The sequence below is a fragment of the Crocodylus siamensis genome, chromosome 5 (assembly GCF_052110815.1).
Source record: "Crocodylus siamensis isolate JL-2025a chromosome 5, ASM5211081v1, whole genome shotgun sequence".
NCBI lineage: Eukaryota > Metazoa > Chordata > Crocodylia > Crocodylidae > Crocodylus > Crocodylus siamensis.
In genome coordinates, this window is record NC_143399.1 from 2,840,557 (window position 1) to 2,866,880 (window position 26,324).

At 44.8% G+C, this 26,324-nt stretch overlaps 1 protein-coding gene across 5 annotated transcripts in view; it reads left to right on the top strand.

Moving 5' to 3' along the window:
* MAST2 (microtubule associated serine/threonine kinase 2) overlaps window positions 1-26,324 on the top strand; it is a 320,295-nt gene that overhangs the window by 89,699 nt on the left and 204,272 nt on the right. The window contains exon 1 of one of the 5 annotated variants that reach the window (XM_090048876.1): window positions 19,766-20,347. The exons of the other annotated variants lie outside the window; for them this stretch is intronic. Within the exon in view, the coding sequence (XP_089905002.1) occupies window positions 20,309-20,347 (39 nt within the window). The 5' untranslated portion in view covers window positions 19,766-20,308. Of the gene's footprint in view, window positions 1-19,765; window positions 20,348-26,324 lie in introns of those variants that run through there. 5 annotated transcript variants of the gene reach the window in all.

A 26,324-nucleotide genomic window follows, 5' to 3' on the forward strand; every position in this document is an offset into this window, starting at 1 on the left:
CTTCGTACCTTCTGAAGGGGCTACCATCCCTGCAACTTTCATTCTCATTAGGCTAGAAATGACAAAGGTATAGGCATTTTAGTGATTCCCCATTATAGCCTATGGCTGAAACATGGAAACAGTGTTGAAACTCTGAAACAGATTTGGACCAATCGAAACAGGACAGTAATCTGAAACGCTGAAACGAATCACTGTCCCTCTGAAATGCCGAATCCAAAACCGAAACAAAACACAGCCATTTCACACAGCCCTACTGGTCATTGTCCTGAAGAGCTTAGTCTAAGAAGATGAGTATTGTGCAGCAGGTGAGAGGAAGGAGTAGTATAATGCATGTAGTGTACACATGTGCATTTTTTATTTAAAATTCTAGTACCCTAGACTGCTTTAGCTCATAAAAAGGTAGGCAGTTCTGGCAATAGCAATACTTGATCAAATTTAAGTCAGTAACAGACAGATTATGATGATAAACTTGAACTTGGGGCGGGGAGCCAGTGAAGTATTTCAGAGAAGGGGGTGATATGGTCAGTGACACGAAACGAAGATGATCTTAGCAGCTGCACTTTGGAAAGATCAGAGGAATAATGTGGATGTTACAGAAGCTGCCAGGGAGGAGGTGGCAGTACTCAGAACAGAGGGTCTGAACAGGAGTTTTGGCAGTCTAATGAGAAGGAAAGGAGTCATTAAAGAAATGTAAAGCAACATGATTCACACATTCATAGATTATAGAGTTGGAAGGGACCCAGTGGATCATTGTGTCCGAACCCCTACCCCGGCAGGAAAGAGGACTGAGGTCAGACAACGTCAGCTAGGTGACTGTCAAGCCTCCTCTTGAAGACCTCCAAGTTAGGTGACAGCACCACCTCTCTTAGAAGCCCATTCCAGATTCTGGCCACCCTTACTGTAAAACATTTCTTCCTAATGTCTAACCTAAATCTACTCTCCACTAGTTTCCACCCATTATTCCTAGATACTCCCTGGGGCACTCTGGTAAACAGCGCATCTCCAATTCCCTGCTGTCCTCCCCTGATAAACTTATAGGTGGCTACAAGGTCACCCCTCAGCCATCTCTTGTGAAGGCTGAAGAGATCCAGATCCCTCAACCTTCCCTCGTAGGGTCTTTCACAGAGACCACTAATGATGCGAGTGGCCTATGAACCCTCTCCAGATCCTCCGTGTCCCTCTTGAAGTGCGGCACCCAAAACTGGATACAGTACTCCAACTGTGGCCTGACTAATGCCGCATAGAGGGGAAGCATCACCTCCCTCGTTCTGTTGGTCATGCATCTGCTAATGCACGACAAGGTGCGATTGGCTTTGTTGATGGCCTTGTTACACCGCCGGCTAATGTTCACCTTGGAGTCAACTATGACTCCACGATCTCTTTCAGCCTCGGAGCTGCTGAGGAGGTCGTCCCCCAGCCTGTAGGTGTGCTGGGGATTCCTCCTCCCCAGGTGGAGTACCTTGCATTTATTTTTGTTGAATTGCATCCTATTGCGTTCCAACCATTGATCTAACCTGTCCAGGTCGGCCTGTATCTGCTCCCTGCCCTCTGGTGTATTAACTTTGCCCCATAACTTGGTATCATCTGCGAAGTTGGAGAGGGTGCTCTCCATACCCTTGTCCAAATCACTGATGAAGCTATTAAATAACATCAATCCAAAGACTGAACCCTGCGGGGCCCCATTTGGATACTGTCTGGATGTGCAGGGCATGGGACTGAGAGGAATCAAAGGTGATGGGCTGTTTTAAGGTATAAATGATTGGGAAGAGATGCCAGTGGTGTCAAATGACTAAAAGTGTGGCTGTGGGTGAGAATTTGGGGGATTTGTTTACAGTTGTCAAGCCTGAATTGACTGCAAAGCTCCCAGACATCTAGAGATCAGGCTGAGATGCAGGTTTGAGAGTAGGGGAGCAGATGTTGAAAAGCAGTTGCAAATTGTTGGTGAAAGGTGGTGGTTAAAGTCAGGGGGTATGTGATTGCACAAGGGAAAAGAGAAGAGGCCAGGCTCTCTTGTGGGATGTGGGAAAGAGCCACTGAAAGAGACCTTGGAAAAACAGTTAGAAAAAGGAGAGAATGTGACTTTAAAAGCAAGGGAGGGCGAGATTTCAGGTGTGCAGTCCATTGTCAAGCAGGACTGGACTAAAGGAAGTTGAGGATGCAAGATCCCAGTGTGGTATTGGGATGGAAGAGCTCAAGACAACAATTATGAACTGATCCAGTGAACTTGGAGGTGAAAGAAAATGGAAATGGGTTGCTGGGCTGGGCAAGAGAGAGCTTGGTGGGCTTTCTGAGGATGAAGGAACATTTGGTGAGTATGCTGTTAGGTTTACAGCAGCTGGCTAGAAGAAAATGTAGGGCTGAGGTGTGGAAAAGGGAAGGGTGAACCTGGAATCCTGGTGCCTGGGATGGGGTGAGAAGCAGAGTAGATGAGGAGCCTTGCTGCCAGTGATGGGGAATGGAGAGAGAGACGAGGGCGTTGGAAGGGAATGAAGGCATAGGGGGTAAGGTGGTGATAATTCTTGTTTTCTCCAAATACCTAGGTAGTGAGAAGGGGGAGGATTTTAGAAATAGGGAGAAGAAATAGCAAACATAAGCATCTTGGGCTGTGGATGTGGAAGCTACTGAGGCTGAAGGAATAATGCAGGTTGGCGAGCAGTATGGCAGAACTGAAAGGGGATCAAACTGAGTTGCCGTGTGGGAGTCAGCATGTCCCAGAGGACTGCAGTGGTCCTGGAGTTGACATGGTGCAAGTGTACATTGGACATGGGCCAAGTTGGGAGGCGGGTGCAAGATAACTGATGGAAGAGAGGGAGGGATTAAGTCTGCGGGGTGATTTTTCCATTCAGCACTAAGTTTCTTGGCATTCCTCAGTGGTTGTTAGCATGATATGTGAGCTCCATCTGTACTTCATGGCTTTTGTAGATCCAGCTCTAGTGGCTCATTTAAATAGCACCTGGACTAGTCAGATGCAGTCACCATAACCTTGCCCTGGGATACTTGAAGCTAAAGGATTTGCTTTTCCTGGAAGCTGTTCTAGAAGAAATGGAATTCATTAGGGAAACAATGAGAAGACTGAATTAGCGCCTTACATGTTGTTTTTAGTACTGTTTTGTAGGGTGAACATCACCAATGGTGTTTAAATTAAAGGGTCAGGTGCCTATAAACTGAGGGCTGTCGTGTAAGTAAAATAACAGAATTGAACATTGACCAGGTAGAAATTGCTTTTTTCTTGTATAAATTTGAAGCATGTGAGAAAATAATTTCCATTTTGTCATGCATGAGCCTGTTAGAAAAGACCTTTATTTGAAAACTGCCATGGCATCTGCAACGTAGCATCAGAGATGCAACTTGTTTCTGTTCTGCTTTAATGCTAGGTGAACACCAGACGAAGAAAGTTTGCACGGCGCAGTTCCACGTCGTATGGCAATATTAAACCCTGGCGGAAGATCCCTTTCTAAACACGTTTGCTTTCTGGCGGGTTTGAGCCAAGGGATTTGTTTCTAACGGGAAGCTGGTGTCTGCCTTGACTGGACCTTCTACTGTGCAGTCTGAAAGCAGTTGGTGTTTGGATGAATGAACTCTCCTCTCTTAACAAATTTACATTTCTATGGCAGATTAATGGGTGTGTCTGCTTTAAAAATGGCTTCGGCGAGAGTGAGGGGGATGGTACAATCATGCACAGATGCCTAACAAAACAGATTCAGAAAATTCATTGGGAAGCTTGGTTTCTTAAGGACCTTTCTTCAGTGTTTTCTTTGCATGATTTTCCCCGTGACCTAGTCTTATGATGCTGAGTTTGTTATAGTCCGGAGTACATTGCTATTATCATTCATTGGAAATGCTCTGCTTCACGCCTAGGGTCTTGTTTCTCACACTGAAGCTTGGTAAATAAGGGAGGCAGGAAATCCAGCAGAAATTCAGACAAGCTGTCAGGCGAGTTTCCTTAGGTTCAGTGCCAACCTCTTATTTTTTTTAAGCAAGTTGCTTCATTAGGCTTCCTTCCCTTTTTTGGTAGCCTGTCAGCTTATCTCAAAAGGGCTCACATTTAAATCTCCAGTGAGGGATAAGTTGAGCAAGTAGAATTAAGAAAGAAATGCTTAGCTGGTGATAGAAAATGAAATGAGCAAAAAAATTACTCCTTTTTGGTTTTTTTTACTCAGAACTGCCATTGAAGATTTAATGACAGTATTTTTTTGAAAATAGTGTTGCCTGGTTGTCAGCTGGTAGGCGTTCTGCCAGGGAAATTTATACTAACAGATACAACATTAACCTATACCTGATATCTAACACAGCTTGTTGGTGTGCCACAGTTGTTCAGTTTTAAATGATTAAACAGAAGAATTGTTCAGAGAGCCTGTATATTATAACTTTGAATTGCAGCACATGGAAGCTTTTAGAAACAATCACTTTCTTAAGGTTTTAGCGTGCAGTACTGGCATGCAGTGTAACCACTTTGTGACTCCATGGCTATGTGAGAAATGCATTCATGGCCTTATTCCAGAATAGAAAGGGTTTAACATAATAGAAAACACCCTGATCAGCCAGCACAGCTCGAGCGACACAGTGGCATTTGTCCTAAGTCTGCATGCGAGTCCAAACTTGTCTGGAGATTGAAGTAGCATCTCAGCTGCGGAGAGTGACCCCTCCGTGCGGTTTGGGCTCAGAGGGTGCGTCTACACGAGCCGCCCACTGCGCAGTCATTTAGTACTTGGTTTAAGATTGTGGTATAGGGTTCAAAACTGAGCTGTGATATTACCTTGACTACTCTAGTAGGCCCTAAAAATCTTGCTTCTATGTAGCATAGTAGGCTTTGCTGTAGAGCAAGGCTGTCTAACCGGGAACTGGATCCAGTCCTCTGGTAAGGTAGTATTGTGTAGAGATGCCCCATGCCAGCTCTGTGTGTGCTAGCATTGAAACAGGAAGCAACGCAGCCATGTTCATGCAGCGCTGCACCTGGATTAATTACTTGGTGTCAGGCAAACAGTGGTAACTGGAGCTAGCGTGTTCAGAGCTAGCTTCTACATCTCTTGCGTGCCTGGCAAACTGATCATGGGGGAAGGCAGGCTCTGGGATTTTTGTGCAGGTTGTGGAGCTGTGGAGGATGTTATGCAGAGGCAGTGAATCAGGATGGGATGTTCAGAGTAGCTGGGATATAGGGTGCTTGGCGTGAGGCGACAGTGGATGTTGGGCTCTGGGTGAGGATAGGACGTGAGGCAGGTTGAGATGTAGAGCCCTGCTTAGGATAGGAATGGGTGTTGCATTTGTCCCTAGACAAGTTGTACCGTATTTGTCCCAGAAGAGAAATATCTCAGGTTTGCCACATGTACACATTGCCCTTCTAGTGGGTTAATGAGTGGCTGAGTCCACTGCCGCTTTTCTGCCCTGGAGTCAATGATGCAGTCCCAGGATAACTGTTCAGATGCACCTTGCTATATCCTGGGATAAACTGCTAGTACTTTTTATCTCATGAACATTAAAAAAAAACAAACAAAAAACTTATCCCAGGACAACAGACGTGGGTGTCATTCTCCGGGGATGAAATGTTTTACCCCAGATTAAACGTGACATCAATTTGTAGCATTAGTGGCAAAACAGAGGAGCAGGCAGGGAGGGTTACGGGTTACTAGTTACCGTGTGACCTCAAACGAGTGCTTTGGGGGCAGGGATGGATTTAGCCCTGACCCTGAAGGGGGGCAACCCCCACAGAGCTAAAAGGGAAGGGGTGGGGAGCATCTCTCTCCCCAGCCCCTCGTTGTTGCACGTTTGGGCCAATGTTTTTGTGACCCTTTGGTAAACCATTATAATACGATCGAGTGTCCAGTTGTCACCGATCACTGATCATAATTCTTTGGCTGCAATGTAGGGGATCATAGTGCAGCAACTAAACTCATGTCTGGTTCTCTTCCATTTATCAACTAAACAGTGGGATGAAAAATTACACATTTTTAGTTTATTTAAAGTTAGGAGACTAATTCCTGAAATAGCTGTATAATGTTTCACATACAATTTCAAGTACCAAGAATATGTCTTTGTCAGCAGACTGTCTGACAAATGTGAGATTGGTATAGTTAAAAAAACATCAGACTCATACCGTTATCTTTCACTTTTGTGTGTACATTTGTACCAGCACCCTCTCACTATTCCTTTGTCTGTTGCAAAGAGGAAAGTTTTTTTGGGCAGTCCTGATTCCAAAATACCGGGTTTGTTTCTCAAGAATATTTTTATTTAAAAATCTTTAATAAACTGTAGACTGAAAAAACCCCAAACAAACAATCCCATGTTCCAGATGGGAACCCAGGGCATTCCTGAGCCTCTTCCCTAATCATGACTTTCCCAAGTGTGAAACTGTGAAGCCTCTGGCACTTTCACTGCTGCTCTTCAGACCCCTGTCGGCAGCAGTGGAGCTGAACGGATTGTTATTTTCACTCTGTATTACTGTTTTTCGGGGGGAAACTCCATGCAGCTGCAGACATCAGTTGGTTGAACTATGCAGGGTGGACAAGGAGCTGAAAACAAAGGCTGGAAGAGGAGTGAAGTAATGGCTAGAGGTTGGCAGAAGGTTGTGGGGGATAAAGAATAGTGGAGGCTATACCCTGGGTAGAAGAAATTGTTTCCCAAGTCACTTAGATCTGGTTTGGATGAGCAGGCTTCTTTCTGTGGGCAGGCTTCAAATTTGAATAGAAACATGCTAGTCAGCCCTGGATGTTGGAGGTCCGGAGGAATTAACCTGTAAAGAATGTCAGCCCCCTCTACACGTGCAGGTACAGGTGCGATGGGGTCTCGCGTGCAGGCCACAGGATTGCGCCTCCTGTCATGTGACACAAGCATGGCAGGAGGCGCGATTATGGGACCATTCATTAGATCCTGTTGTGCCTGACTGCCGGTATAGGGGAGGCCCATTTCCCTTGCATCGGGATAAATGTGACATTTAAGCTCCTGCGGCTGGAAGTTCCCCCAGTTGAGGGGCTCCCAGCCCCGGGTGAGCCCCGTGCACTGCTGAGCCTGGGGGATTGTGGCAGCTGCCATTCCCCAGGCCTGAGGGTTTTAGGCACCCCATAGCCTTGGAGGTTGCACCAGCTGTGATCCCCCAGGCGAAGGGGTTTCAGTCACACCTGAGTCTTGGGGATTGCAGCTGTGGGACTCCGGGTCACCGTGTCCCCAGGGGTGCTGAGCTGAGAGCCCCCTCAGTTGTATGACACCTGGCCCTGGCTGGTCATGGGGCACCCCTCTGGCTGGGAGCCTGATTTGCTGTGGGGGCTCCCAGCTGCAAAGGAGACCTTACTACACATTCAAAGGAAAGATGGATAGCAACCAGCCAGAAAGCTAGTACATGTTTTTGAGGTCTGACTTAATAGCTGGCTGGAGTTTTTTTATGGTGTGATAGCTACTTTGCACCTGTAGCTGGTCTTAAGGTAATAATAACACAATTAACCAGTTAATTGCACAACACCTCTAACGTGTAGAGGGCACTTCAGCGTCTCGCTCTTCTTGGCATGTGCCAGTATAAAATGATCCGTGTGCTTTGCCATGAGGCGGCCCCTAAGTTTACCTGGAGGAAGTTCTTCCTTTCACCTTTTCCACAGACGCATCGAGTTAGACTTGGTTAAATCCCAGGCTGTGCTTCCATCTTTCTGTGGTGTTGCAGCTTACAGCTCAAATTGACATTGAATTAAAAAAACCCTTTAGCTTATCTGTGCCCATGTTGCTGCTTCTGTTCTTCCTTATTTTTCTTTTTACACTCTACTTATTCCTTTTTCTGTTTCTGCAGTATCTCTCTTCCTCTTTTATTTTAACTTAGTGTTTTTTTCCCTTTCTGTTTCTTCCTTCATCCTCTTTCATTTCATTTTATGCCTCTCTCCTTTCTTTTTTTTCTAGTTCTCAGCTGTTGTTTCCTTTTCCTTCCCTTGTTCTTTCCCCTGTTCCTATCATCCCCAATCCATTTATGTTTTTGTCATCCTATCTTTTTTATAACACAGAAGGTGCTTTCTGTATGATTGGGGCAGCAGTGAATGTGGCTCTATGTTGTGTTGGAGAGTAGGGCATTGCCAACCTTGTCATCTCTCTTGTCATTGGAATAGGGCTAAGAGTTATCCTGACTTTTCATAGGTTTACAGTCAGAAAAAAAGGTTTATCTTGCCCTCCAGCATATGACAGCCCACAGAACTTCTTATAGTAATTCCTACATTTTTGTTCATCAGTCCTCCACAGTGACATCCTGGCTCCAGTGACATCAATGTGACATTGCCATTGACTTCACTGAGAACAGCATTTTACCTCCAGTTTTAATCTGAAGTTTTCAAGGGATGGAAAATCCACCATGTCTTTGGACAAACTGTTCTGGTGCTGTATATGCAGGTAACACTACTTTCCCATTCCTGTTGTCTGTTCCCATTTGTGTACCCATTCAAGGGCTGTATTAGCTACTATAACCGTTGCATTAAAATTGGAAGTCATGTTCAGTTGCTAATTTCCCATGACCCCTGGTTCCTTTTTGAAGTTGTTGCATTCCAGGATACAGTTGTCTACCATTCTCTGTGTGAACTATTTTCTTTGTTCCTATGTTTATGGCTTTGCATTGTTTTGTAATAAAAAATGTAATTTAACTAACCAAGCCACTCAGGCCCTGGTCAGATGTCATGTTTGAAGTGCTCCAAGCAGTAAGTGTGTAGATGTTCATGGCTGAAGAGCTTCAAAATGATCCCCACAAAATCTTTGAAGCACTTTCTGACACATTTGTACTCTCTATGGAGCACAACAGGGGGATTGCTCGGTCCTCTGGCATCCTGCAGTGTGTTTTTTTCCCCCTGCATTGGTGGGCAGAGGGAGAGTGGGGTAAACGGCCAGCGAGCACTTTCCTGCACGTTCAGCTGTCCTCAGCAGTCTCTAGAGCCTGAGAAGCATGCAAGGAATCCTCTTCTCCAGCCCTGTGCGAGGGAGATCAGGAATCCCTGCATGCCTCAGCCTCTGGTCTCCCGCTTCCATGGGCTGGAAAGGATTCCTTGCATACTTCTTGGTCTCCAGGCCTGGGAGACCAGAGGCCAAGTGAACAGGAGATTACTCACCGACTGTCAGCCCTACTGTTTCCCCCCTATTTGCGGTGAGGGGGCAGAGCTGTAGGATCAAGCAGCCCCCATTGTGCCCACCTGGTTGGAGAGCACTGTTGCAGTGGTTTGAAGCCCTCTGGCAGCGGGGTGACATTTCCGGGAGTCAGGGAAGAGTCCAGGTGTACGTCTGTCCCTGGTCTCAGGCCACTAAATGGGACTGAGCTCTCCTCACGGTTAGCCACTGTACCCATTTTTATATCATCAGACGCTTAGAATTGACATTATGAACTACAGTGGGTCAGTTCACCTCATTAGACTGTGAAACAGGTGGTAATAATTGATTTTCTTTTCATTTTGTAGGAAGAAAAGCATGAATAATTGGTGTGGCGGGCAATATTCCACATTGCACACCACTGCCATTTTCATTGGTAACTCAGGGCTTGAGTCTTAAAGGCATGGACAATTTTTAGGGGTGCACCAGTAGACATTTTTGGGGCCGATGCCAATAGCTGATATTTAAGGAGGCATATTGCCTGATACTGATCTAATTTTTGATTCAGCTGGTAAGCCCAGTGTGATGGAAGGTGAGGGGGGAGGGAAGGAGCATGGGGGGAGCAGATCAATGCTGCCCGAGGTGAGGGAGGGAGCAGGCGCAGGTGCTGCCCAAGCAGGGTGGAGGCGGGCAGCTCCCACTGCTGCTTGCAACCTGGGGTGGGCCCGGGGAGGGGCATGTGCCCCTCGGATGTGCATGGAATGGGCTACAGCTGGGACTTTCAGGGCTCTTCTCGGCAGGGGCGCTGACAGCACTGGGAGAATGCTGCATCCAGCCCAAATTTTGCAGCTGCCCCACTCCCTGTGCTGCCACCGCCAGCCGCCTGGCACAGCCCCGGCTTAATGCCCCGCCTCCACTCACGCATTGGGAAGAGCCAGGGCTACGACTGGCGGTGGCAGTGCTGGAAGCAGAGCACTGGTGAAATCTGGGGTGGATGCAGCATCCTCCCAGCGCTGTCGATGCCTGCTCCGAGCCCAGCTCCCATCGAGAAGAGCCCTGTGCAGTGCCGACTGCAGCCCGTGCAGATCCAGGGGGTGCCCCCACTCCCGCCCTGCCCTGACTGGGCAGTGTCTGCCCCTGCCCCCTCCCTCGCCATGGGTGGCATTGATCTGCTGTCCCCCAACCCATGCCCCTTGTGCCATGCTGGACTTAGCAGCTGGAGGCAGCTCTCCACGCTGCCGCCTGTTCTCCTCGCTGCCTGAGTGCTGTGCTGTGGCTGTGTGCAGCGCGATCATTTATCAGCCAAATTATTGTCCCCATTGGGCTGATATGTGATACAGCCATTTTTCTCTGTATTGGTACTGATCCAATATTAGACCGACGTATTGATGCACCTCTAACAATTATATGTGAGAGGGGACCTGTGGGGGTTGCTGGTTGTCATCTTTCCAAACCACTGGACCAATCCAGAATCCACAGGACACTGAACTTTGTGCCACGGTCAGATCAGGGAGAAGCCAGGGTCCACTGGGGCCTGAGGCCCCCAGCTACAAAGCAGACAGTTGATCGTGAGACATGCCCTGATGAGCTGTGCAGGAAATCTGCACCCACATTGCAGCAGAAGGCAACTCCCCACTGCCCTCCCCTCTCTTGTGAGCGGATTCGTTTTTGTAATTTAGGAACACTTCCCAATTGCAGGAGTTGCATGCAGAGTAATTATCAGAAAATGTGAATATCTGTATGTCTAATGACATATTGTAAAAAGACACCATGCATAAAGGCCTTTGATCAACTAAGGAAAGACTCATGCTGTAAGTAGAAAATGTAAAGGATATTCTCAGATCTCAAGTTTAATTAATTTTTTGAGTAGAATGTTACTTTTGTGAATAGAAATGCAAGACACAATTCAGAAGCTCAGAAGAAGACAGTTTTTAAAAAAATATAAGAGCTCTAGGCAAGGAAGAAGGAAGTTTCACTGGAATTTGGTTACCGATAGTAGGGGATGAGTAAACCACTCTCACATCTGAAGTTTCCATAATGTGACAAGATGCCGGTGATACTTAAGCGCAGGGGAAGAGAAGAGCATCCGTTTCACTGAAGACACGCTCCTGCATGATGTTGGTGTCAGTGCCTTTTTTAATTGCACAATAAACAAATAAAACAACCCCCTGTAGAAAACTCCTGTTATTCTAAGGAACATGAATTATATACTGCTGAGAATCTCGTCTTCCTGCGCTCCGTACACAGCCCGTGTGTCGCTGCCTCTCCCTTTCTGTGCTGTGGAGAACGAGGAAACAACCCAGTCCTTTGAGAGACACAAACTGCACACATCCTGCACCATTCCCTACCAGGATGATGGACTACACTCATTCATTATTAGTGGTCCTGCACTACTTATTGATTCTTACAGCTAAGGTCAGAGAATGGGGAGGTTTATGCCCCTGGTATGGGAAGACCTTTTTCTAATTTTGGGGCTATTTTAGAATTATCTGCTGATTTAGGACTCTTCCTGGGAAACTAGATTGGGAGCAGTTTCTTTTTTGGTGGGGTGGGAATAAGGGAGCGGCGTCCAAAACTCTCAGTTGTGAAAGTAAGAAGGTAATGGAGATGTGGGGCCTCCATATGCTTGTTAGGAGTAAGAGTGGTGACCTCGAGGGCCTGATCCAGGATGTCACATTGAAGAAGCAGCAATTCAACTAGATGCTGCTTTGAAAAATTGGTGTGTCTGACGTATAGACATAGTGCCCTTCTCCCCCATCAGTTCGCTGGTTAGAAGGAAGAAAGCTAAAGCAGAATTAACATCGTGACGTACTGGAAATGTGAAGTCAGATACGGCGAAGCCCGTATTGGGACTCCTCCTATATTTTGTGGCTGAGTGTCTGAAGCCTTGACATGAGAGGAAATTGTTGAATCGGATGCCATGATGGCTACCGCGTAGTGATTCTCTTCAGACTTACTGCTTAAGAAAATAGAGGTAGTTAGCCATGTTAGGCTGAAATCAGGCAGAAAGTAGGGCAGGGTGTCACCTTAGAGACAAACTGGTTCAGAGAGGCATGCGCTTTTGCAGGCAACAACCTATTTTGTCAGATGCTATCTGATGAGGTAGGTTTGTCTTCTGTCTGTTTAAGAAGTATCTCAGCAATAACATTTCCCCTTATCTGAGATGTGAGGAGGACTGCCTAAGATGTGCTTGGACTGTGGTTTGGCAAAGAAGCCCAGTGTTTCATCTTTGTATGTAGTTTTGAGAAGATTCAGCTTGCCATAGACTTGCTTTTCACTTCCCTTTTGAGCCTTCTCATGTTCAGTGATTTTTCTCTGGCCTTGGGATGTGTTTTCCGTTGGAGCATCCAGACAGAACTGTTGACAATATTTAGGCTTCCCATGAACATTGCTAGTCCTAGAGTGAGCGGGGGAATAGATGCAAAAGTCTTCCCATAGTAGGAAAAATGCTTCATTTGTCTTCAGACCATGTCCAGTTGTTGTTTGATACTGAGGGTGTCTAGCTGGGACATTTGCCGGTGATGGATTTCCAGCACCTTTAAATAATTATTATGTGGCGGTACATCCTTGTGGACAGTACATAGCACAAGGTGCCACTCAGTTTGTTGGGTCTTCAGAGTGGTGCTGTGATAAAAATGCTGCAGTCCTTTCCTTATCTGTGTAAAACTCCCTTCAAACCTTTGCTTCAAAGACAACTGTAAGCGTCACAAAGGTAAAGTGGGTCATGTGAAAGCAGCAGAAACCGTGAAGAAAAGTTGAGACTAGTGCAGAAGAATTCCTGTTTCTGTATCTCTTTGGGCGTCCTTTGATGCCTTGGATAGTCATGAAAGGAGAGGGAGGGCTGAGGGACGCGTCCTGACCTCTGCAGCACTGACTGGATGATGGCTGTGGCCTTGTATTGCGTGTGCATTAAGGGACGGCTGAGTTCTTCTGTTGCGGCTGTGAAACGATTCTTTGTGACAGGGGAGACATCGTTTTTTCTTCTCCGTGACCTGGAGCCTACGTAACTAAAGAGCAGAATTTCTTGGATCATCTGCAACATCGGACGGGGAAGGGGAGGCTGCAGATTGAGTGAGTTATTAGTGAAACAATGCAGAGGTAGCAGCATTTTTAAATTTGTGATGGGAGGTTCTGGCAATAGAAAACGAAACAATCTACCTGAGTCCTCGCTGACTTTCTCAATCCCTGTGGACAATCCCGAGATCCTACCTGTCTTCAGACTGGTAACCCATGTGCCATTTTGGACTCAAATGTCTCCAGATTTTCACACCCAGGCTCTGTACGAGTCTTGCAGATTCTGTTTGCAAGTTTCTTAGCGCCTTTCCTGTTTTCTTATACATCTAAAACTTCTGTGCCAGCTTTCATCTCCTCATGTCTTCTTTACTGCACAGTCCTTTTCTCTGGCCTCGACAAATGTAATCTTGTTCATAACCAGAATACCTCTGCAACAATCATTTTTCTAGCCAGTCACTTTGGTCATCTGTGTCCCTCTGCTGAGTTCTTAATCATGTCAAGCAAATTGCTTGCCTTTGCTTTCAAAGTCCTTTTCTTACCCACCTTTCATATCTTAGTTTTGAGAGATTAACCTCAGCCTTTGTTGTCCATTTGTTATACACTCACAAAAAGGACATTGTGTTTTCTCTCATGCAGCTCTTTATACTTTGGAGGGGCCTCCTTCTTTGCATTCACAAAACCATTTTACTTTTAAAATCTTCCTTGAGACTCTTTCTGTTACATAAAAGAACCTGACAATGGGTAGGCTGCTGATGTGATGAGACCACTGTCTACTATGCTACCCAGTATTTTTTCTTTGTATTCCATGTCTGGCTCTTGTTCCTTGTCTCACATTGCAGGCTTCCTGGGGCAAAGACTTTCTTTTTGTTCTGTCTGTGTGTTGTCTAGTAGCAGGCACTCTGGTCCCTGATGAGAATGCTTAGGTGCTCGACTACTAATGTCATTAATATACTGAGCATCTTTGCAAAAAGGAACGTGGACGTGAGTAATGTTGACAAAATACTTCATGCAATCATCAGTCTGTTTTCAGAATGGTACAGACTGTCCCAAGATGCCTTGCTAAGACTAGTGGTATTTTAATACTTTAGGCAGGGCTGATAACTTGACTTGTAATTGAGGTTGCCTAATACTTCCCGTTTTAGGACAACCTTTTCAGTTACTTTTAACTTTGCAAAAGTTTAACATCTTAAGCTGCAGTTTCCATGATATATCTCTACCCTGAACTGATTAATTTTGGGAAATGTCAACCCAAATGGTTCACTTCATTCCAAGAATGAGGCTGGAGAAAAATACATTGCTTTGCCCATTAGTTATTTTTAAAAGGAGTTCTGCCATTCCTTCTTCAAGTGCCGCTGCGTTGATCTGGAGTAGCAGCTTAACATTTGGCAAGGGGGTGGACTTTGTTTTCGGGTTCTGTCTTGTGGTCCCCATCTCGACTTCCTTAAATTCTAAGCCTGTAAGAAATAACAGTCGGCAAATGTTCAGGGGGAGCTCCTAGAGTTTCACAGCTCAATTTCCCTGAGATCCCATCTGTGCTCTCTGCATTCTTTAGCCCAGAGATGAATAGGATTTCGCCTGTGATGGCAGCACTGGAGTGCCGCAGGTGATGTCAAGCACAGAAAATGAAGGGAGGTTGACTCTGGTTTCTAGCTGTGTAATTGAACTAGGCAGCATGGAGGAGGAAGCTGCTTGCATTGAGGGTGTATGTGTGGAAGAGTGGAGAGTAGTTGATTTGGACAAGGAGCCTAGACAGCAACTGGACTGGAGGCTATTGCGGGGGGGGTGGGAAACGGAGGGTAACTAGATCTGACATTTACTGTAAAGGGGAGATCAGGACTGAGTTGGAGAGGAGTAAGGATTTGATCAGGAGGCTGAGGGGGACTAGGATTGGCTGAGTGGGGGTATTTTGGTTGGTAGCCAGTCATAGGAAGAGAATTGAGGCAGAGCTGGATCTTATGAGTAAGGTGGGGAAGGCAGAAGGGGGTGGAAAAACTTTGGGCAGAGAGTCTGAGATAAAGCTAGGAGTGAGTGAGGTGTGTTTGAAGCCTAGTGAACGGAGATTGGGACTGATACCCATAGTGCCTGATTCCTACTGTTACTCTTCTGTCAACATCTATCTAAAACTCTCTGGCAAAGTGTGTGCCTAATAAAAGGTGATAATCTACCATTGCTATCTATTTCTCTGTGGCTCCTGTGGAAGAGGTCTTTCCAGTAGATCTTGCATACTCTCTCTTGGGCCTCTGGCACATGTATATTAAATGGCATGATGGGATCTGATCCCAGTCCTAACAATTGTGCCTCTTGCCATACCACACATATTTTTGAGATTCGATTCCAGCCACACTATTACTACAATTCAGATTGTCCATAGGTCAGAGTGAACTGCTGCAGTGCTGGGGCCAGGACCACCCATCAGCTGACTGTACAGTTCCAGGCCTGGGACCAACAGGGGCCGGTTCAGGACGCAGCCAGTTTGAGACCCAGCTGATTGTGGGTCTTAGCCCTGGGACTCAGAGCCCTGTGCACTGGGATGTCAGAAAACTTTGTGTGCAGCCAGGCTGTGTATGGGTGTGTGCATGTGCACTTTAAGGTCACCACACAATTGGCCCCAGGATCAGGGAGAGGTTCCCTGATCCCTGTGTCTCTGTGCACTGGAAAGGTCAGAAAACCACATGGTTTTTAAGATGGTCGAGAACCCTAGGATCAGGGAACCCCTCCCCTATCCCAGGGTCACCATGGCCAGGTTGTTTCGAGTTTGTTGCTCTGCAGCTCCAAGGCAAGACACATTCTGGGTCCTAGCAAACCCTGTAGCTCTGTGACCTGCCACACCAGCCCAGCTGATAAGCTTCTGTCAGCTTGGCCCCTTGAGGACAATGGAGTACAGCCTCGTGCTGTCAGCCTGGTGTCCACCAAGCCCTGCCATACACCTGGCATCAGGCTGCGTGGCAGGACAGCTTTGCCACACATTCAATTTAAGGCACAATGGAAACCGACCACAAAAATCTTACACACTTTGTGGAATATTTTTGTGGCTGGTTTTCCATTTTGTCATGACATTAATTCCCTGAGCACGTGGCAGGGTTACTGTTGCTAGCTTTTTTTTTTTTGGCGTGATTAACTTAATTGTTTCTTAAATGTAATGTCTGCCAAGGGTGTTGCTGTTTTTGCGTTTTATTAGAGATGTTTTCCAGTAAAGGTTTTGGTTTGATGATTAGCTATTTTCTTACTAAAAAAGCTGTTTTGCTGCTTATAGGAGGAGAGTGAACAAGGAAGGGCACTCTGAGTTTATTATTTCCTTTTTTCCATGAACTAATTTGCATGGGCCTTCCCCAGGGAGGGCTGAAGCTTGAAAAAGGAACTTTTTATGTTATGAGACTCTGGGACCATCCTCCCTCAGTCATGTTGCTCACACAAGCGATGGGGCATTGTCAGCACCTGAGTATGGCTGAGGTAGAGCTCTTAGTAGCATTAAAAGGGGATCAGACATTTATATGGTTAATGAGAACATCCACATTTATCTTAAATATGCTAAAACTGAAAAGTAGCTATGCTTTAAGGCAGCGTTTCTGAACCGGGGGTACGTGAAGCCTCTCCAGGGAGTATGCGAGATATATTTCACACATTGTCTGACACAGGTTGAAGGGCCTAAAAAAAATGAATTTCCCATTGAAAGGGGGTACGTGAAGTCTCACTCTGAGACCAAGGGGTACGTCGTCAACTGAGAAAGGTTCAGAACCACTCCTTTAAGGTTTAAATCCAGCTGCTAACTGAAAGGATTAGAAGGAAACCTCCCATCCCAGCAGTTCATTGAAGAATTGTCAAGGCTTCTTGTGCCTGGTACCTTCCCACAGAAATTTTGGCACTGGCTACTTAGTACAGTGGACTGGTTGAGTAGTTGTTCTGACTTAATATGGGTTTTTCTAAAATGTGAAATGATAGCTCATTAAAACGTTCATGTGAAATACTCAACTATGTAATATGAAACCTTTTAATACAGGGAGAAACAGTTTTTTTCAGTAGACTTTTAGGGCCTTGTTACAACTTGCACTGAAAGCTGTGCAAATGTTAATTGGATTAGTGTTGTCCGGCTTAGTGGAGCAGTCATACCTTAAGGCAGAAAACCATCTCTGACTGCCCTTCACCTGCACAGCTGTGACGTGCCACTACAGGCTTAGTGAGCTGGGACAGGACTAGGAGCCAGGGGCAGGACCGGCTTGCTGCTCCCGCCACTGCTTGAACGGGCTCGCTGCTCCCACTGGGCGCAGCAAGCCGGGCCAAGCAGCGATGGGGGGAGGTGGAATAGCTGTGGAGAATGGCCACACTTTAATGGAACACAAGCAAAATTAAGTGGATTAGAGATAATCCTGCCCTGAAATGACATAATTTAAACCAAATAATGAGTCCTTTAAGCCACTTACAGGGGGTTAAAGTGCAGCCAGTCCAGGGGTTAAGAGCTCCAGAAGTCACCTAAGGTTATGGTGTAACAAGGCCCTTAGTTTGATGTTATTTTTTAAATAGGTGAGGCTGCAAGAATTTTCCCAAGAAACTTGTGTCTGAAGGGTGCAGCAAGCTGCTACTATAGTCTCCTTTATAGCAGTGGTGCTCATGATTTTGGCCCCAGGGGCCAAATGAATGGCAAGGTGCTGGCCAGATCGGGCCCAGCGCCATCCTTGCGTGTCAACTCCAGGTGGCTCCATTTGCTGGGATTGGGCTGGGGGCCCCATGCTGCCCCTGCCCAGCTCCGCGTGCGGGGGTCGGGCTCTGAGGTCTTGTGCTGTCCCTGCCTGTTCTTGCGTGCTGCACTGGGCACCATGTGCCACCCCTGCCCTGGCTCCACATGCCAGGATTGGGCTCTGGGGCCAGCACTGCCCCTGCCCAGCTCCATGTGCTGAGATCAGGCTCTGGGACCCTGCTCCACCCCTGTCAAGTCCCACATGCCAGCTCAGGCCCCGTGTCACCCTGCGTGCCCAGTCTCACACACAAGGCTGGCAGGGCTCCCCATGGACCGGATGACGGTGCCGGGAGCCAGAGCTGGCCCACTGGCTGGGGGCGGTAAGCACTTTTGCTTTATAGCATCATAAATATAAATCCTATCACAAGAGTAGCACTTAACACTGCAGCACAGAACTTCCTTATTTTAACTCTGAATATGGCTGTCACTGAACAATTTACTGCTGTTTAGTCTTTCTGAAAAGGTCCTTGTGTTTTGCCAGTTCTGTCTATTTGACGAGGATCCTGTTCCTTTAAAATCCAGTGGCTGATTGAGCCGTTTCCACTCGTGCACAGCTTTCACACTGTACAGGATACTCTATGCAAATAAGCTGCCTGCTCAGCCTGCGTGCGGTTGGTTGTCCTGTCGGGTAGCTCACAAAGACTCGGCAGACCTAGTTCAGCGTTCGGCTGTTTAAAACGGCAGATGGAAGAAGGTATCGGCAAGACGAGGATTCGTTAGCGACTCGCCCACGCTGGCTCAGCCGAGGATCGGAAGGACCCTGGTGAATGGAGCCGAGTTTGCTTTCAGCTCACTTCACAGCGACGTGGTTCGCTCACGTGACTCGGAGTCACTTCGCGTGAAGATCGGCTAAAGTTTCCCACGTAAAGATCCGTTCCTGTAAGCACCGTCAGCCCGAGTGCTTTTACTGAGACTTTTTCCTCTCTTTTCGGTTGCAGCTGTCACAACTGTGGGAACACGAGTTCTTTATCAAGGGGTGGGAGGCAGCCTACAGTCGGGTCTCATTACCGCTGCATTAACGCTCAGGAGGAGGTGTGAGCAGATCTCTCAGATGCCCAGTTCTTTGTGGAATCCAAAATTTCCCTTTAAATACCTAGTGGGATCCTTCAGAGGATGAAGCTGCTGAGGTTTTTTTTCCTGTGGTATTTCCATACAGAAGTTGTCACTAGATCCTGGGGTGTGCTGTGATTGGGAGGTAGTCGGTTTGTTTGATCTGGAGGTGATCAATTCATTGTCTTCGCTCGGGAGGTGGAGTTCATTGTCTGCCACTGTGAGCTTATAGTCTACAGCATTTTCATTTATTTGGATAGTTTGCTCATTTTTTAAAGAGGCAGCATATATGGCAAAACTTCTTTTAAGAGACACATTGTTGTTTCACCCTGTGTTATTTAGCTTTTTACTTTTCATTCAAGTGTGTGCTGGAAGAAGGCGCATTTTCACTGCTCTTGAATAAGCATTTAACTCTTCAATTTTAAAATACGACTGATATTGCACACAATCACTTGAAGCATTCTTGACAGTTCTAGCCATCTGTATGAAGATGGCAGACTGTGGAGAAAAAGGAACTATAAAATAGGCTGAAAAAGCCTCAACTGAGCGGTGCCTTCTTTGTAACACAGCACTTATACACGGGTGACGAAAAGGGAAGGGCTTCTTGTGACAGCGTTGTCAATGCTGAATAGATGAATGAATGAATTCTTGCATGTTCAGAACTCGCAGCACATGTTCCCGACCCTTCAGCGCATAAAAGAGTAGCAAGATCCTCGGCACTGAACTAAGGCGCGGAAGAAAGAATGCACCGTGCCTGCCACGTTTGAGAGGCAGCGTGGTTCCCGGGTAGAAGAAACAAAAGAATGTGCTCCAGGGTCTGAAGAATCTGACATTTGCTTTGCCGTATGAAGGATAAGGACATCTTCATGTTTGGCACCTCTCATGTTATCTTTTTTTTTTTTTTAATTGGTAATACTGTCCGGGGGTGGGGTGGGGGGTGTAGCACAGCGGTTTTTAAGCAAAGTGCAACAGTGTACATTTGGAAAGGGAATGTGACGTGGATTTTATGAGCTTATTGCAAACACTAGCTGAAGGCAGCTGTGGTAGTTTACTTAGCCTTTTTAACAGATCAGGTAAATTGAAGGAAAGCCAAGACATGAGAAGAAAATCTGCATTAATTTCCTCCTTTTTTTCCTTCTGTTAAGACTTGGATGTATGACGCAGTTTTACCTGCAGACAAATGAATGGGGAGAAAAGACATCTAAACTTGAAGCAGATCTTTTTTTCCCAATCTTTCTGGCTTTTGAAACGTGACTTAAAAGTGCCAAAAGGAGGCAGGCAGAAATACATACAGTTCGTCAGACACAGTGGCTGCAGTGCTTTATGAGAGGCAAATGCAAGATCATGTCCTATTTTTAGAGACTGAGAGAAAACGTTGGAAATAATGGGCTTCTTTGCAAGTTTGACAGAGGAGCACTAGCCAAAAGCAAGTCATCGGCAGAAGGAGCTGGTAGCTGGGAACAGCTGAGTGCAAATATGGATGATTCAAGCATTTTGCGAAGGAGAGGGTTGCAGGTAAGCAAGAAAGTCTCAGACATTTCCTCTTCCAGGGGAGCTGGTTTGTGGTCCTTTTTAAAAAGGACAGTAGTCCATCAAAACCAATCTAGCTGACTGAAAGCACGTACGTGAAGCTGAAATTTGGCATTCTTCTGTTTTCATCTGTTGTGCATTTTATAGTCAGAAATGGCATTTTGTGGTAAGTTTTCTAGTTTGCATTGATTAAATCACTGACTTTTAAACAAGTTAGTTTTATTTATAACTTTGTATATAAATAAGCTAAAACCTGATAAAAATTTTTGAAGGATTTCAAAGGTGTGCTTATTTATTACTTTAAGTGCTCATTAATCTATCTGCAAAACAGTTATGCGGTAAAGATAATTTTAGAAAGGGTTGTGAATGACTTTAGTACTGTTAATACTGCTATGTACTGCTAGTAGTTCCTGGTTTTTCCTGCTGAACTTTGTTCAGTGTACAAGTGCAACATTTTGTAGTCCCCACATTGCAGTGACTTGTCACTAGATGGTAACAGGCAGTGTAACACAGTTTGATGCATTTGTCAGCGTTAGTGGAGCACGGAGGCTGAACTGATTCGTACTGGCTAAAGCAGTTGGAAATCATTGAGCTCTAAATGCCTACACGTGAAGTGGATATAAAGTAAGGTTTCTTTTTTGTCTGTTATCACTATGCTTTTTTTGGTGTAATACAATCCATTCTTTGAGTGCTGGGGAAATATTTATGTAGTGTAGAATTGGTTTGTGACCCTTAAGTAATTAAACAGTAGGATGAATAAAAGTAAACACCACTTTTTTTTAGCTGTATGTATAATAAATGATGTTACCAAAGCTTACATATAAGTATCTCTAGCTACCTCTTTATTTGAAAGAAGTCTTTTAACTTTTGCTGCACTAGTTAGCTATCTTTCACCTGCATGTTTTATTTTTTCAGTAAAAGTATATTTTCATTTTCTTTATATTCTGACTTATTCATAGATCTCTAACCTTGACTGATTTGAGACTGAATATACTCCATCTACTATGGGGGATTCTTTGAACTACTGTCTGTACAAGTTTACGTTGTGTTCCCTCCCCAAATGATTTAGTTGCACTTAATTTACTGGTGACTTCAATTTAATAACATATTAAGAAAGCTTGGCTTATAATAAACTTAAAATTTATTTTCATTAATTTGAAGCAGCTGGAATCTTGTCGCCAGCAAGGCTGCGTGTGTGAACATAGAAACCACTTTCAACAGAAAATTAATTCATCCTGTATTCTGATTGTTTAGCTTTCCTTAAGCCAGAAATTCTCTGTGATATACTGTCTTGTCATATGCTATTTACCGAGTTACTTGAACACCAATTAAAACATTTAATAGGTTTTTTTCATTTAATTTGTATTTTAGTGTAATCTGAATATATTAGAAAATACTGCTATCTAAATAAACATGTTTTGCACATGACATACCAAAGACTAGAGAGACTTATCTAACACATGCTTGCATTTTGCTCTTGCGAAATGATATTTACTGTATTTCAATATACTGTGTCCTGTGTTGTCACAAAATGCAATGGAAGGCCCTCTTGCATAGTGAAAAATATTTTGGAGTCTAGATGTGCAGTGCAATTATTATGCTGAAGAATTTAACTCGAGATGTCATTGTTTCAAGGAGGTGTGCCAAGGAAGTACAGAAACAGAACATTTTTATATATGCAAGTTCTGTATAAGCAGCAAAATGCATGTCAGTGCTGAGAAAATGGTGGTGGCTCACTTTTGAACTAAAACACATAGGTATTTTAGTGCAAAAGTGTGCTGCCGCCATTTTCTGCACATTGATATGCATTTTGCTGCTTATACAACTGCATGTGATGCTGCGCAGTGCACGTCGGCTCGAGTGCAGAGCAGACCCACTTGAGTCTCCTCTGAAGCAGCAGATCTCCACTGCATCACGGGACCAAAAAATGTGTGTATAAATGGCCTTCATGCCTAAACTTGATACCTGCCAATACGAATAGTTAAAGTGCATTAATGCCTGTCTGGATGCACTGAAGTGCATTAACACTGTGTATGTGCACTGACTTGGGACCAACTTTAGTCCCAGGTCAATCCACTCACAGAGCGTTAATGCGCTTTAATGCCTGCAAATGTATCCACCTGTCTAAATCCACTTACTGCGTGTTAAGTGAACGCACATGCAATTTAAGAGCACTTAAACGAATGTGTAGACATGCCCACAGTGTGTCCTCCTCCTCCACCCAAGTCATCATGGGTCCTATTCCACAGAGCTGTACCAATAGATACAAGTAACGCATGGTAAGAGTGGGAGCATGATAGCTCAGTTTTCAGGTTTGCAGCCTGATGGTCATCACCTGCGCAATCTAAAATACATGGATTTGTCTGTTGTGTGTATGTGTTAAGTGTGTCCACACATGCTTGCGTGTTGCCATCACTTAATGGGGTTGCATGTGCTGTGCTTTCAAAGGTGCATAATTTGTGAATCCAGTCCTTTGAAATGCTGCATGTACTGCAAGGCACCCAGCAGCTTCAGTGTCAAGTCAACTTCCAGTATAAATGTTAACAGTGGCTAAAACTCTCAAATCTTAGTGATGCCCCTCACAAGGAAGTAGGCTCTTCTTCTGAGAGAGGGTGAGCGGCAAAACATGGATGTCACTGCAACAATATTTTCTTTTAGAAAAAACTTAGCAGCAATTTATTTATTTTCAAACACGTGAATAATGGTGGTCGTTATTGTTAGATGATCTGACCAGGGTGTGCTGCTATCAACCACTGCATGTGCTGGGTCTGTGCTAAACTTGGGAGATGCTAGAGAATTGCTTAGTGATGTAGGCAGTAGTTTGGTTACCTTAATTACTTCATGGCCGGGATACCGTCAAATACTGTTTAGGGGACTTGCAGCTGATGCCCGGTCCTAGATTTTGAGCGCTCAAAACAGTCTTTTATAAATGTTGGTCGTATTAACCTGCGCTTAACTCAAGGTTGAGAAGAACTGATGAAGCCATTTGCAAAACATTACTGCATAAGTGGACCTATTTATGAGCAAATAGGTTGTTAAGGCAGGGGTATCAAACCCACCCTGTGCCCCAGGCTGGATCCAGGCTGTGGGGCTCCTTGCTGGATTGCATAAGCAGGACTAGTGGCAGTCGCAGCAGGCCTAGTAGCCACATCCCCAGATACCCTGGACCCCCAATGAGCTGGGCCGTGTGTTTGATGCACCTGCATTAAGACATGCCATTAGTGAACTAATAGTAAAATTGCATGTCATTACTGCATAAAATTGGTACATCTACTTTCACCATGCCACCCTCCAGAGCAAATCATAAATCACTGCTGTGAACTAGATTTAGGCTCAGGATACATTTTCACTTCACTTATAACTCTTTAGAAATGGATGATGATGGGAAATTGAAAGACTAAGAATCAAAATATGTGTCACATAGATATAAATACATCTCTTTTGAAAACTTATTTTCAATTTTTTTAGCCTGGTAGGCTTTTTTTTTTTTTTTTTTACTGCCAGCTGCAATAAATAGGTGTTGCTATGGAAACTACTACCACCAAATCCCCAGGAGAAATCCAGTGTTGGTTTATTTGGAACAAAACTTTATTTTTCCTGGCTTTATAAACGCTTGTGGGTGCCATTCATAAGTTTTCTGGGCTGTCATTTTGGTGAGTTTCTCGGTTTCTGTGTACTAAACCGTGCACCCTATGTGTCAGCCTTGCAGAGTGTTAGATGGCTTCTTCTGTAGACAGCAGCAGATGTGGGGCTGGTCTCAGAGAAATGTTCTGCACTGGATTTGGGTTCCTAGGCCAGCAAGCTTGTGAAGAGAAGCCAACAAAAACTACCTTCGCTCCTGTGGGTGGGAATGGGGAGATGCAAGAATAGTCTTCAGTGCCAGTGAATAAGTGCAGGATTCAAACGGAGTCTCATTAAGTCCTCTGCTGAAAGGAAAGAGGCTCAGATTTAGATGCCTGTAGGGTCTACTTATAGGGTAACTTATAGGAGGAAGAAGGCAGGGCTGGGCAATGCCTTAGGGCGCTGGTACACGAGCACAGAAGCTGCTCCATGTGCTGTAATTAGAGTGCATCAGAGCGGCTTCAGCTGATCAAGTCTGCTGGAGCATGGCAATTACTGCGCTCCAGCAACCTCCTGCGTCTCGTGTATCGGCATTCCTGTGCTTAAAAAGGGCAGTGGGAGTTCAGTTCAGGCACCCCCGCCACCCTTTTTAAGCACAGGGCTGCTGATACGTGAGCTGCTGTGGTGCTTTAATGAGAGTGGCTCTTGGAGCCCCTCTGATTACAGGGGGTTCCCCCCCTTTGCCACCCCCCACCAGAGCACGTGTAAAAATGCTCTTAGAGACTAGCAGGAGGAATCCTGAAATCTAAGAAGGCAGTGTGTGATCACGGAAAGCCAAAAATGAAACAACCACCATTTAAAATGGAGATCCTTTTAGAGGTAGGTGGCCCTGCAGAATAAGCTGCTGCTAATTGCTTTTATGAGTTAAGATGCTGTAAGGTTCTTAATGATTCATTTACTATGCCCTTCTAAAGTTTCTGTTGTGGCATACTGTCGCCTACGATTGTGATTACATTTTATTTTTTATTTAGGACCTAGAGTTTATATTTAGAAATATTAAACTATCAGAATTTGTTACAGGAACATTTTGTTTAATTTGACAACTTAGGAGTACTGTTATCATGAACTTTTTATTTATAGAGTTCTTAAAAAAAAATAGTATTGAAGAGAAATGGTGAAGATACTTTAAATTTTAGCGGTCTTAATATGTATCATTTTTGTAAATACTATTTTTTTGAAATCTTAGCCTGTAAAAATGTATAATATAGATAACATGCCATTTTTCATGTCTGTACCGCCAGCAATCAAAGTTCAGCACTGGCTTTCTTTCTGATCACTGCCGTAGTTTATTTCATATTTCTAGAACAGCTTCATTCCTTGCATATGGAAACCAAACAAAGCCAACCTGTTTAATTTAAGGCCTGTCAACCATGACTGTGTTTTCTCTTAATTAGTTTAGTCAACTATTTCATATTAATGAGTAACTCAAAATAACATTCTTAATGGAAATACCTCTTGAAACTGAATTTCAGTACGTAACACTGGGTTAAGAAAAATTCGCTTGAAGTTGCCCCAGTGAGGAAACACTGGTAAATATGAATATGAAGCTATATTTTAAATTTTGGAACTAGCCATGTGATTTTTTTTTCCTTATTTTTAATAAACGTTTATAATTATCCATAAAGGAGGATGTTCACATGGCTGGAAACTTGGAAAAGAGACTTATTAAAGAGAAATGTTTCCTGGCCAGGATAATTCCATTTTTTTAAATGTTCATTTGTAACTCTCAAGCTCACCAGGAACTTAATTGGAACAATAGATCAGATCCTTGTTGAAACGGCTCCAATCTTAACGTCATAGAAATACACTGAAGGTATTGGCGCTGGTGAGGAAGAAAAAAAATTGGTTGGAAGCAAGGAGAAACAATTGGGAAATATGATTAAGCAGCTACTCATTCATACACATGTCTTGGCAATTTTAATATCCTGCTTGCTTCTGATTTTTGTTAAAAATGTAATTCAGGTAATGCTGCAGAAAGGGACCCCACAAAAGACTCGTAATCTTGGTTTGGAATAGCCAAGGAAGCGGAGACGTTATCGCTTATGGGGGATGTTCTTACTCTTGCAATGAACGTTTGTAGCTGTGCAGGATATCTTCCACTCCGGTGAGTGTCTACATGGATGAGTCCTCATCAGGGGCCTAGGTTGCAGGGCTAGGATCTCTAGTTGATTATGGGATCAAACAGGATGAGAAGTTGAACTATGAAAAGGAACAAACACTTGTGCCATTTACTTTGGGAATTAGAAAATGGGCTGAGAAAATACCCTGCACAGTAAGAAGTGCTCATAAAGGCTGAAATTGGAAAAAAGGTCAAATATGTTACCAGGGCAAAAAAATACCT